The 14,049-nt window shown below is 38.6% G+C and overlaps 1 protein-coding gene across 1 annotated transcript in view; it reads left to right on the top strand.

The window, feature by feature from the left end:
• Positions 1-14,049, top strand: part of srrm3 (serine/arginine repetitive matrix 3) — an 84,681-nt gene that overhangs the window by 50,051 nt on the left and 20,581 nt on the right. The window contains exons 3-6 of the mRNA XM_028031143.1: positions 2,138-2,239; positions 10,241-10,342; positions 10,748-10,828; positions 11,153-11,221. Of these exons, the coding sequence (XP_027886944.1) occupies positions 2,138-2,239; positions 10,241-10,342; positions 10,748-10,828; positions 11,153-11,221 (354 nt within the window). The remainder of the gene's footprint in view (positions 1-2,137; positions 2,240-10,240; positions 10,343-10,747; positions 10,829-11,152; positions 11,222-14,049) is intronic.

The following is a 14,049-nucleotide window of genomic DNA, read 5'->3' as shown; positions in this document are numbered from 1 at the left end:
TACCAAGTATTTTTGGTCCAGTATCTAGTACAAATATCTAGTACTACTTCAAATAAGGCAAAACTAACCAATAAGTAACTTTTCAGCAAGAAGTAGAAACTTGTTTTAAGTCAATAATTACTTGAAATTGATGAAAACGTATTCGGTAAACATGCAGATTATTTCATTTATAGCATTGGAAAAATGACACGTTATAAGTAAAATAATCTGCCTGTAGAACTAGTACTTTTTAAAATAAAAAATAAGGAATTATTTTCTTAAAACAAGCTCCTATATCTTGTTGAAAGGTTTCCTGTAAGTTAGTAAGTGTACCTGCACTAGAAACTAGACCACAAATACTCTGTAGGATTTTTTGTTTTTGCAGTGAGACCTAAAACCATTTACAATCTTTGGCAAGACTTGAAAATCAAGCTATTAAGAAAAGGAAATATTAAAGAGACAAGAGTTCAGTCTCTTAATGTGCAAAGCTAGAAGAGCTCCAAAATCTCGTGGGTGTCATTACAACAAAAGTAAAAATTCAAGGATGGAGGTGAACTGAATAAAAAAGATGTCACATGTTTTCAAAATAATTTGGCATAACAAAATCTATCCATTTCCTTCTACATCTCAATTAAATGCTACATTATGTTGGTCTCTTTCCAAAATTAAAGTTACAAGTGAGTTGTTAAGTAACACAATATGAAGAAGTCCTGGGGTTATGAGTACTTTTGACATTTATATCTGGACATCATGCAGATTATCTTTAAAATTTTTAATTGGGTGGAAAAAAAGGTTTCCTTGGATCTCTGCTTGATTGCAGCGGCGTGTTCTGGTCCTGCACAATGAACTGTTCAGAGGCAAACTGCCATCCAACACAACAGGCATCTAAAGGAACCAGAATCAGGAGGGCTTCCTGTCTGCTTCAACCGGAGAACAGGACAAACACAAATCCAATACCTGCTAAAGGCAATGATGTGCAACTCTTTCAGGATGACTTCAAAGTTCAGCTCACACAGCTTACATCTGAATTATTCATGAGCCTACTTCAAACTTCACAGCTCCCAGGATGACCAAGTTGATTTATACTTTTCCCATTACATGAACCCCTAAAAAAAAGAAGTTCAGTGTATAATCTTGGTGCATAATATCATGTATACTTAAGACATAGGATTAATGTGCTTCTTTCAAGCTTTTCTAAAAACAAAAAAAGCTTGAAGACTCTGTTCTCAGTGAATGTACATGGCTATTGAAAATTTTAGAAATGTCAATGGCCATATTGAAATTGGCTTTTGATATGCTTACCGATAGCCAATTTTATCTTATATGCCCAAAATAAAAGCATATAAAGCTTTATTTGCCCAAAGCTTTTATAAGCTTTGGGCTTTATAAAGCCCAAAGCTTATAAAAGCATTTCATTTGCCCAAAAGTTTGAATGTGCTTTTGGGCAAATAAGTGTTTAACACACACTGATGCTTGGTCATATAGAAAATTTTAGTGGCAAGAATAATAACCTAAAATGTCCAAAATGCAACACATTAAGCTGAGTTATGGTCCAGTTGATGATTTAATCTTAGAAGCTCTGTACTGAACAGGTTGCTGTGGTAACACAGCAATCTTAGAAAATAAAAATGTAGCTCAAGGTTGCATAGATTGATTGTATTTACCAACAACTATTTACTTGTTATTCTTTTTACTCAATGGAACTGCAAGATAAATAAGCATTTTTGAATTCTGTGGCACCCACAACTTGCCTTAAACTTTTGAGATAATAGATAGAAATCTTCTTGTGTACATCTGCAGTGGTTTTCATTATTCTGTGTGGATTGTGGAGAACTCCTCTCAGAATAAAACATGACACGCTGTGCAGGCCAGAGACAGAAGGGGACATCAGTGACTCATCAACATTATTTAGCAGAACTCAGTTATTGGTCCATCAACACAGAAATCTTTGGCATTTTTTGTGGCTCTGTGTAGAAGCAGGAGATGTGACAACTACCACGGAAGCATCTGGCAAATATGTTGGATGATATTTCCCGATGCTTGAGCTGCAATCATTACTGTTAGTAAAAGTCGTTGCTTATGAGCTCACCATTCAAAACTGTAAATGATAGATAAATACGTATGTTTTTTTTGTAACTTCTGTTTTTCATACCTACAGGTACACTGAGGAGGAGATCCGACAAAAAGTGAGCACATTCAGACAAATGCTGATGGACAAGGAGGGTGTTATCACCAGAGAGGGCTCTCACACACAACCCGTGTAAGTTACATTACATCTAGCTTATTCTGAAAATGTCTTTTTATTTTTTCTGTTTATTAGTTGCACATTTTCATTGTGGAAACGTAGAAAAATGTTGGACATTACAAAAGAATAAGCGCAGAAATTGTTTAAAAAAATCAAATCAGCAAATTTAGACGTGTTATTTAATCAGAGGGAATGTCAGCACATAAAAATCTTAGTTCAGTATTCTTTTACCATCTTTATAGTTAGACACAGACGTTTTTGTATGCTAATTGTGGATATGAATGTCATATTTAATTTGGTCTTTTAATGATACATTTGAGTCATTTTTATTCGGTGTGAAAGAATTGTATCACATAATTTTTTATTTGAATTGAACTGATTGTTTTATTCTAGTAGAAAATATCAGTTGAATAATTTCACTGAACCCCACAGTATTCTGGGGGATGTAGGCAGAGGAAAGGCTTTAGCTGCTCATGATGAGCTAAAAACGGTTGGTGGCATCAACTCACTCACTCACTCTTTGGTTAAAAAGAGCAACAGCAAGTTGAGAAAATTGCGCAGCAGCAGTTTCAGGTTTCTCCACCGTGCCTCATAACTGCTTAAAAAAAACAATTCTGAGGAGTGAATACCGTTGATAAAACAGGAAAGATCCCACTACCAGTTTCGTAGTACTTCAGATAATCAAAACAATTAACCTGTCTAATAATCAATATCGTATTGCTAGTAAGTTACTGAGCCACCAGGCAAGTTTTAAATCAATTAGCAAGCTTCTGGTATAAGTATCTGATTGGATATTTGAACACTTCTTATTAAAAATGGTAAAGCTCATTTAATTTTCATGTTTTACAACTCAAGCTTTGCACAGAAGGCTGAGAGGGAGCTGGTCTTATCTGGAGCAAAGGATTTTAGACGAAGACAGTCATAGTGTGTTCGTACTCTGAACATACCGTAGAAAAAGGCACGTCCGAATCATGAGTAATAGGAACAGCAGGGGCGTAGGCATGGTGGCCTTCTGAGCCAGTCCATCACACATCCAGAGGCGGTGGAGTGGAGTCGACCTACTGTTTGTGACCTTATGACTGCTAATGAAGTTCATGCATCCTGTGTCTCAGACATGGCTAATGATTCTTCCCTCCTTTGCACCTCATTTGGTGTCTGACATTTACCTAGAAGATGTTGAGATGTGGAGCGCTGCTGACGGAGCGGCTTATGCTGCATGCAGAGTTACGCAACGGTGAATATATTGACATTTATGGATCAGCCAAAGCAAAAGTCAAAGACTGACAAAGGTATGTGGCATTCTGCCAATTAGACTTGAGATGAGCTGAGGTTGTAGGCGGCCACATCCAGAAATGGCTCATCTGCAAACAAGCTCAAAATCCATGATAAGAAAATTTTCTTAAGAAATTGCATGGCTCACTGTCTCACTCTCATGAGATGAGCCAATACAAAATCAGCATAAAGACTTTGCAAATCGCTAACAGGGTTCCAAAGAATTTATCAGCACAGAATATTTAAGTCCAGGAGTGTTCATATAATTTTATCTTGATCTCTAAGATGACCCTAAAGCCAAAAAGGCATTTTTATGTTTCCCTACAGAAAATAAATGTTTCATAAATCTCAGAACTGTGTTTAAAGTTTGTTCACTGTCAAACAAATTTAAGTTTAAACTTTAAAAAGTAGATTTTGAAGTAGGAACAATAATAATTTTTAAAAATCTGTTTTTTGTCAGTCAGTCTAATGACCAGTCTTATTATTTGAGAACCACTTCATTTTTTTTGCTTCAAAATAAATGCATCAAAAGACAGGTGTGACTTATCACAGTCATCGCTTAGACTGATCTCACCAAAGGAAGCAACATGCTGACAGATTTCACTTAGACAAAAGATATTGCAGCGTTTTAATATTCCAAGATCTTGTGCCAACAGAGACAGCCAACACCAGCTTGTTTTACCATGACCCTTAGAGAGATTCGCAGAGATGGCAGATAATTTAGTTCTTACTGAGCAGAAAAAAATAATGCTATACATTCAAATATTTGTACGCAAACCTACTAAATAACAAATCCTGACAACCTCACCACTGAATATAATCTTGCTTCGAGTGTATTTCTGCTCAGTAGTAGCAGTTATGTTGAGCCCATAATTTTTTTCAGTGACTTATGCAACTTGGAGGAGGTGAGGGCCCTACAGAGTAGTTTACTACTGCAGTAAAAAACCCTGCAGTAGGAATAGATGTGCAGCCTCCTTCTTCATACTTACTACTGTCTGCATTGATTTTTCTGAAGACTGAATGGGAAATGAGAGAATGAATGCCGTTGAGTAACTCCGAGTTACGCATGAAATCTGTGCAATCTGTGCAGGATTAATGTAGAAGCTGACCCAGCATTGGCTTCGCAGAACAACCAACTGTCAGATGAAATACTAGAGAGAGACCGGATTTATTAGAGAACAGAAACACGGTGTAATGGATGTGACTTTACAGTTCAGCTGTTTTGCATAGTCCCTGCTAGCTAACCTAGCACAGTACTTCAGATGTAGCTAAACACATGAGCTTCAAACCACCGCTCTCTGAGCAGGAACAAGATCTAGCACCGCTCAAATGTTGAGGAATAATGAATCCAACTTCCACCACAAAATAACACACTATAACTCTGGGCAGCAACGAGAACAGGACTGATCCTTCAGTGGCCGAGCGGCTGTCTGAGCACGGATATGAATGAGCTGCGCCACTTTGTGCTGCAGCCCTGAGGAGGGCCTCGGTCACAGTCCATCACTGCCAGGTCCCAGGGACAAAGGCTGAACTATGAAACCTCTCGCCTCACCACTGCAGCACTGAGCGTGGAGGACACTCGTTCATCTGCCTAACAGGGCGGCTGTCTGGCTAGACAGATGTCTCTCGCATATTGGAGCCTGGCACCAATTAGGAGATTAAGAACAGGGTGGGGAATTAGTTGATTCATCACTAATGACTGAACACAGGGGCACTAGACAGTTAAATTGTTGTTAATTGCTTTTTTTGGCAGTGTGTTTCAGTGCTGCCTTCCTGGCCTAAAGCGGAAAGCCACACAGACGGCTTTTTTCAGTTTGCAGAAGGACACAATGACATATTGTGGAAGTTAATCCATCTGGCTGCAAATAGTGCCTTTTAGAGCTCATTCTTGACTGGACAGAGAGACAGACCACATTGTAGTCCATACTTCATCTGACATGTCCTTGAACGAGTAGTTTAAGCTTTTTAAAATAGGTTCTGTTAAAAGATTTTTCTTACACTTTATTTGATGGGGTGTGCATAAGACTGACATGACATATAACACCTGTTATGAACATGAAGGAGTCTTTATGAAGTCTCATTCAGTAAATAATGACACTTCATACAAAGCTGCTCTAAAGGTTACACCGAAAGTCCATTAAAAATGCCAACTTTGCATTTAAGTGTCATTATTTACAAAATCATGCAAATTGGGACTTTTAATGGACATTTAATGCAACTTTTAAAACAACTTTACATTAAAAGTGTAAATATTTACCAAATGACACTTCATGACAACAGTCATAGACATTCATGAAGACTCCTTCATGTTCATGTCATGCTTATGACAGTGTCATGTCAGTCTTATGCACACCCCGTCAAATAAAGTGTTACCAAAGATTTTAAAAAGTTAATATCCTACCTGCAGTAAAAATACTCTCTTAGCATCCTAATTTACAAGATTCATACAGGTGCTTGAAATCCTTAAAAATGCTTGCATTTCAATTTCCAAGGTTTGGAAAGTGCTTGATTTCTGCAAGGTGCTTGATATTTTGTCATAAAGTGCAGTATAATATTTGATTAGAACCTAAATTTGGAGAACATTATTTACAGTTGAAACCAGATATTTTTATACACCTCGTTAAAAGTCAGACACATTTATTTTTTATCAGTGTCTGAAGTTAAATCACACTGAACATTTCTCGTTTTAGGTCCATTAGAATTGCCAAAATTATTTCTATTTGCTAAAAGCCAGAAAATTTTGTAAAAATATTTTTAGAGATTCCTTTTTAAACTAACTTTGTATATTATGCTTAAGCATTTAATCTGAGCAGGAAAATCATGATTTACATGATTTGCTTGGATTGTGTTAATGAATATTTACTTAAATAATGAATACTTATTAATCTATGCAACTGAAATGAAGTGTTGCTTATATTTTGTATGTTAAACAAAGTTATTGAAAACGGGAGATTTTTTTTATTCAGTTAGTGTTTTGTTCTCAGAGTAGTGTAAGTGGTGAGAGACATTTCAAAACATAAAATTTGTCATATTTTAGCTTCCCTTGTCCCTGTTGTCACAAGACTAGATGTCTTGTGATTTTATTTACATTCTATAACATATAACAGTACATTGAATCTCTCTTTCTTATTCGATTTGTATTGTTTTTGCTTGGATTTTACCGTGGGAAATGTGTACGAATCCTGAATTTAGTATAAATCCAGATTAGCTGGTCATGGAGGATGGTGTTAAGGACCTGTCCAATAGAGTGAAGCCCAAAGTCGATTACTGTTATTTAAAAAAAGCAACTCTAGGGCAAAGGGGAGCTGCTCCATTAACAAATCTCTTGTGTAAAATCTTTTCTGCAAACAAACCATGTAAAGCATTTCTAATCAGTCATGATCTGGTAAAAAAGAAAGAAAAAAAACTAAAGAGATGTGCAACTCAAAAACATTATGGTGGTTTAAATGAACATTGTTTTATTGATTTTTACTGTGCCTTACCTTTCTACTCTGTAGTTAATGAAAGGAAAAACTTGACATGCTCTGGACTCTGTATACGTTTCACACAGGACGATCATTGTTGACGCACTTCCCCCTATATATACGCTCCGCTGGAAACAGACACCTACCTGTCAATATAACATGTACAGAGGGTCAATTTCAAGTTGCGATTCAGCAAATTACTTGGCAGCAACTGAAGGCATTAAGGCATCTACAGTCGGTGGAGTTCAAATCGAGCATCAGAATGGGAAAGAACCAACCAACTGTGAACGTGTCCTGGCTGAAGGTGCCAGACAGGCTGATCTGAGTATTTCAGAAACTGCTGATCTGCTGGGAGTTTCACATACAGCCTGCTCTCAGGATTGCAGAGAAAAAGAGAAAATGTCCAGTGAGAAGCAGTTCTGTGAATAAAAATGTTATTCACAGAACTGCAGACTTGTTTGAGATGATCGAATGGGAAAAGTAGCTCAAATACCCACAGTGGGAAACATTGAGTCTATTTCTGCTGTAATATTCGGATGGTAAGGTCAAAATTTTGAAATATGGAGTCATTGACTCTTCCTGCCTTGTATAGATGGCTCAAATGGAGTATTGGTGATATTTTTGAACACTTTGGACCCCTTAGTGCCAGCTGAGTATTGTTTAAACTCCAAATCTTACCTGATTATTGTTGCTGCCCATGTCAATCCTTTAATGACCACAGTGTAGCCATCTCCTGATGGTTATATCTCAGTGTAATGCACCATGCTGTAAACCTCAGTTAATCTCAAATGGTTTTTTTGAACATGACAGTAAATTCTCTATGCTATAAATTTTGTGAAAAAAATCAACATTGTCTGCATTCTCCCAGTTCTCCCACTAATTGCTCGATCTTAAACAACCAATCAGAGCCAGAAGGAGGGTCTTAGTGCTGCGAATCATGCTTGTGTACACACTGCTCAGACCTCCCCTTTTCTCTCTGCCCGAACGCTATGTCTTGTTCACCCCAACAGAGATTGTCATGAGTACTCACACTAGTTAGCATGTGATGAACAGTTTTTCTGAAATGGTAAGTAATTTCTCCACCATTAGTGTTTTTTACCAGCGCATACACGAGCGCGATTGACAGCTCTAAAACCTTTCCTCCAGCTCTGATCGGTTGTTTCGGGCTGGGAGTGGGGCATTTCTGCAGACAACAATAATAGCTCAGGGAGGATGTAGAGAAGAATGATTTTTTTTTTTCACAGAATTTTGTATTAAACTGTCATTATGTTGTGACAGTTTTAACAAGTACGTCAAAAAAAAAGTTTTTTCATAAGACTTACATACCCCAGCTTTAAATCTACATTAATTTAAACTCAACCATATAAATTGTGAAACATCCATATTTCCTACAGCTGGTTGCTTCTCTCAGCCATCTGTCTCACTCTGTAGGTTTCGTTCTCATTTCCTATTAGTGAGATTTAAGCCGGACTGTCGGGGTAGAATAAGTAGTTTTTTTAGCTGATTCACAGCATCCCTGCTGGGCCCATTCATGCTCAGCCAATTAAGGGTTCTGTTGCCTCATGTCTCTCTAACAAACCACTCTGCTTTCCCCCTCTAGATATCCAACATCACATATTATCTAGATTTCTTTGCTTTCCATTCAGATCTGATATAGAGGTTTGCCTTATAGAGCTCGCATGTGTGTTTGAGGCTGTCATTTAGGAATTGCTATCCTTTGCTTTATTAAATTGTTTTGGTGTGTCGCTTCAGCTTCTTCTCTTCATTACTCCACTCTTGTTTTATTCTCTCCCCCACTGGTTGGGGCGGCAGGGCAATTCATCAAGGTGATGTATGTGTCCTCATCCCTCTGATCTAGATAACCTGTACACATCCAGCAACTGAACGCATATCCATATTAAGAAAAATCAATTATGTTTTTTTAATTACAATGTGACAAGACAGTGTCAGAGAGATGGGTGAGTGTTTATTTCTTTTTTTTCTTTTTTTACGACTGCATTGACACGGTGAGGTCAGGCTGGGTCAATTACACCGGGGCATTAAAGGGAAAACGGGGCTATTGAGCCAGGAAGGACAGGAAGGAGTTTGCAGCCATCTGTCAGAAAATACAATGCAGTGTGTCTGAAGAGTTGGAAGATATTAATCCCACAAGCTGAGCCGCAAATTGGAAAGCAATGTTCTCAGATGTGGGGTCAGGGGAAATTAGAAATGTCCTAACAAAACTTCATCCACAGTGAAAGGAATAAAATTTAAATTAATATGTTACATAACGGATGTGTTGTTGGGACCATTTTTAGCGGTAGAGTCATAAAGTGTCGTACATAAAGCATTCATACCATTACCCCTTTTCACATTTTGTATAAACAAAAACTTTAACATGTTTTATTAAATTATACATAAAAATCTGAAAATCGCTATACCATTTAAAAAATTTATAGATGTGTTGGACTAAACTATTAGTCCAATACATCAAGGCAAACCTCTTTTGCAGACTAACAGGTTTCCTTCTAGGACTGTCCTGTTGTTAACTCCATTCAGCTTTTCTTACCCAGAACATTTGCCCCCAGCATGCTGCTGCCTCCACCATGTTTCACCTAGAGGAAGGTTTGACCAGATTGATGTGCAGTTTTTATTCTCCATCACACATATAGGCAATGACATAAGGATGTGAATGGAATCAAACTTAAAATAAACAATTGAATAAATTAGGATAAAGTTCATTTGCATTATTGTGGTATTGGTAATTAGCTGGAGCTTTAACAAAATTTGAAATGCGACAATGGAGTCGCATTTCAATGTGACTCCATTGAAATGCTCATATTATGAGTAAATAATTGTTGCACACATTTTCTATTGCACCTATGGACATGCAGTGTTAGAAACATGAAAATGTGTCTTTTCATGTGTTTTTATCCAGGGAGCAACCAAACACACTATGAGGCTTCTGGTATTATCTGACCCCTAGTTAACTTCTCTAGACTTTAAATAGCACAGTGAGCAATATGTTATGATAAATATAGTGTACTTCGCCTGCTAATATTGCATTGGTTTCTGGGAGAATTATCACAGTTTGCCTGTTGCTGCACTTTCCTTTATCATTCAGTCTGCTCTCCGCTGACAAACATGAGTCATAAGTAAAATTAGCTTTTCTATTGTTTCCCCTTCTGTGGCGTCCACAATTGCCGTGAATACACAGCAAACGTCAGCATCAATTTAAAGGAGTAAGACGGTTTTTGGAAAGCTCACTTTGTGTCGTGATCCTTGACTGCTGTTCTTCCAGGGTGAACCACTTCCATTATCAGGCCGACGCGTACGAAGATGACCCAGACGCAGTCGGCTACGAAGACGGAGACTATGAACAGGACTACCACAGTGATGACAGGTGGGCTAAAGAGGGAATAGGAATTAAATCGTTCCTACGAAAGATTTCTGAGAATTGCTTTGGAGAAAATAAAATGGAAAACCCAGCAGAAACATTCATTCAGAGTAACCCTGCAAATGTTGCTGCTATCAGCCTGCACACAGAAAATAACAAGTTCATTTTCTTATAAGCAATTTGCTTTCATTGCAGAGACGTAATGCATTGTTATTGCAATTGGGCTGAATGGACTGAGGAAATGAGAAAAATTTACATTCGTTATGTCATTGCCAAGGCGCCAAAACAACACCAAATTACTATAATCTAATACTGAAAACTGAAAACGATTATAATAACAATCACTAGTAAATGCTTTTGCACCGCCTGACTCTGCCTCCTTTTTTTTCTCCCGTTCTCTGGCCCATTCAGAATGAAAAGGAAATCAACCAGCTCTCCATCCCCCCATCCAAAGAAAAGGAAGAAGAAGAAGTCTGGCCGTCGAAGGAGTCGGTGAGTGGAAGCAGCCCCTCCTAAAGACTCTTCCTCTTCCTTTTTCTTTTCCAGGCTTGCTGATAGGATAATTACTCATGGTGCAATTACTCTCTATGGTTTTGTGGAATGAAATCCTAATTGTTTTCTGTGAATATTGCAAATGAGTCATCAGATACCATAACCGTGGAGGTGGAGGTGGGGAGTAATGGGACAAATATGCACATAGCTCCCTTTTTTTTTTTTGACAATGTCAGCCAAGAAGAAAGGGAGAAAAGAAGAATTTATCAGCAGCCTGAGACTCCGGTGTCATACCTGCCTCCCTCACCTTCTCTTCATCAACAGGTTTGGCAGCTCCTCGCCCACTCGCAGAGAGAAGAAGAAGAAGAGTGGGAAGAAACACAAGCGAGACAGGTGAGTGTGTACAAGGTGTCATCAGTCATATCTCAAACAAACAAGAAAGCCTGGATTCATAAGGTGGTACGGCTGCATGTCTTTTTCCCTGAAGCTTGTGTTTGAGTTGCTTTTGCTGGTCGGAACCGGATCTGACTGGACAGATACGTCAGGGGCTTCTTCCTCCAGGTTATGCCTCTTCTCCCCCCTTGGGAAGAAAAGGTTTTTTTCGTTGGTTTCTAATGGCTTCTGATAAATGAATGTCATTTTGTAAAACAATCCCATGAGTTTTTTTCTTTCATGTGTTATGATTGTCGGAGCCAAGCACTGACAAATTAGAGACTCATCTGGGATAAAAACCGAGGCGTCGCACATTCAAAGTTAGGACTGTCTCTGACAACAAACAAATTTGTTACGGTTTGGCTCACGGAACATAACGCATGAAAGGAAACCGTCATCGAAAGTACTTACAAATTCAATTTCTTCAACATTAAAACAACAGATGCTTAGGAGGAAGAAGAGGAAGGAAAATGTTGCCTGAAGACGACGAGCAGTCACCACATTTACAATCAACACCAATTACATTCAAAAACAGAAACACAAAAAGACTCGAGGCTGCACCACATTTTTACCCCTACAACGATGTGAGCTGCAGGAATGTAGTTGCTTTTATCAGAAACCTGAATTATTCTCACAGAGACGCATCTAAATAATTCTTTTTTTCTTTTTACTTTTATCTTCCATCTTTTATATATTTTGGATCCGTGTGCAACTTGTCGCAGTATCAATTATTACTGAGGAAGGTGAGAGAGAGAAGGGAGTACGACAGAGAAAATTACCTGGAAAAAATAATAAAAGCACATAGAGAAGAAAAAGGTTTGGGTTAAAAAGACAGCCAGCTGTTTCCATGTTAGAATAATCAGTAATACAAAAAAAGAGGTCAGAGGTAGATGGAAGATAAAATAAAAAAGATGGAAAAGACAAAAGGAAAATGACAAATGAAAGATTAAAACCACAATGATTTCTGATCTATGTTTTAGTAATACTTTGATCAGTAGATGCTGATTTTGGCTTATTCTTATATACTATGAGATGTATGTAAAATTACAGAATGTGCATTTTCACCTTAACTCCAAAAATGTACCTTAATTCCCAAAATTTTGGAAATATTTCCAAATCCAACATGTTCCATAACAGACAATGGTTGAAACCTTTGCTGTAGTATATACAACCTTCCTGTTACCTGCTGAAAGTGCTGCTCTCTCACAGAGAGAACTGGAGATGGCTTGTAAAACAGGGTGTCCACTCATCTGTAAATCTGAAATTAAGTTATATTCATTAAAAATGCGAGTTAGCCTTAAATACTATAATTTCAATTTTTTTCATGAAAGAACTATTTAATCCCATTTTTTTGTTGTTGTTGTTTTACTCACAGGACTTTAGTCAAACATTTGAGCTGCGCCCAGACGTGTGCTAGCTGCTAATAAACCGTAGCTACAATATAGCTACATACTGTAGCTTTTCTGTAACTATCATGGGTGATGAGCTTGAAATTCGACAAGTGACAGTGAGAGACGAAAGTCACTACCACTCAGAGTGAAACCAAACACATGGGAATAACAACGACAGCGACTAAAGTGGACGACACAAACAGAGTCCAGAAATTTCACATTTTTGCTAGGCTAAATTGTAATACAGCAAGATCCCCCAACTGTGGCATTAAAAAGCTCTTGAAAAGTCTTAAATTTGACTTGCTGAAAGCTGCATATACCCTAAAAAAGGAAAGACAGTAGTTTGAAGTCAGGAGACAAATGTGGAAAAACGGGATCAAAGGTAGGAGGATGGGAGGAAGAAGAATAGGGGAGGCGTTCGTAAAGACATTAAGAGACGGAGACCGAGGGAAAGAAGAAACCGAAGAAGAGCAAAAGCTCATCAAGAGCAACTTGTGCAATGCCTTGGGACATGGTAACAGCAATAAGCAATTGTAGAGAGGCCTCCTCCACCCAGCTTCGTTCCCTGCCTGACTCGGGGGGCAGTGGGGCTAAATGTGTTGCTCTAATAACCCAGCCTGTACGGGGGTGTGCACAACACAAGAAAAATGAGCCTTTCTATAAATTGCTGAGCTGCTCCGCTGTGCTTTCCCACCTCTCATCCATCCATACACCCCCTCCCCCTACCCTCCGTCCCCGCCGTTGTCCTCATTCCCTCTCCTCTCTTTCGTCCTTGCTCCAAGAATGCTCTGCATTGCAGGTGATGTTGATGTATGAATAATGTATCGGACAAACGGAGCCAGAGCAACATGCCTTGTTCTCCCCCCCCCCCATCCCCCCATCAGGCTTCCTATTTTGAGGCTATCAGATATACATGAGGAGAGGACCTCAGGGTCTTGACCTGGTAGAGCCCTGCTGCTTTCTTACCTCTGTGAGCAACAGCTTCACTCTCGCACTGTTCAGTGTTTCAGCAGAGTGTTTGAGGAAGAGACCGACTAGATTTCCTCCAACGAGGAAAGCCGGTCTGGTCCTCAGAGTTTGATATCAGCCACATATGTTTCTATGACAGCTTTATTACTGCCCTTTCAGCAAGTCAACACTTTTTATGCCGCATGCTGGAGGTGAGCCGGGCGATACTAAGGGGAAAAAAATCAGACCTGCCCGACTAATCACCATGGTAACTGCAATGAAGGTGATACTGATGTGAGGGTGGTGTGTCAGTCTTAATGCTGAGGACAGAAGAACGGTCAGCCTCAGCTTTATTTAAACACTTCACACCCGACTGTGACTAAAATGTGAAGAAATGAACTGCGGCAGCTGTGGTGTTAAAAAAACATCTGAGACTAAACACACCAAACA

The sequence above is a fragment of the Xiphophorus couchianus genome, chromosome 11 (genome assembly GCF_001444195.1).
Source record: "Xiphophorus couchianus chromosome 11, X_couchianus-1.0, whole genome shotgun sequence".
Classification (NCBI taxonomy): Eukaryota; Metazoa; Chordata; class Actinopteri; order Cyprinodontiformes; family Poeciliidae; genus Xiphophorus; species Xiphophorus couchianus.
Note: the sequence above shows the minus strand (reverse complement) of the source record. Positions and strands in the feature narration are given on the sequence as shown.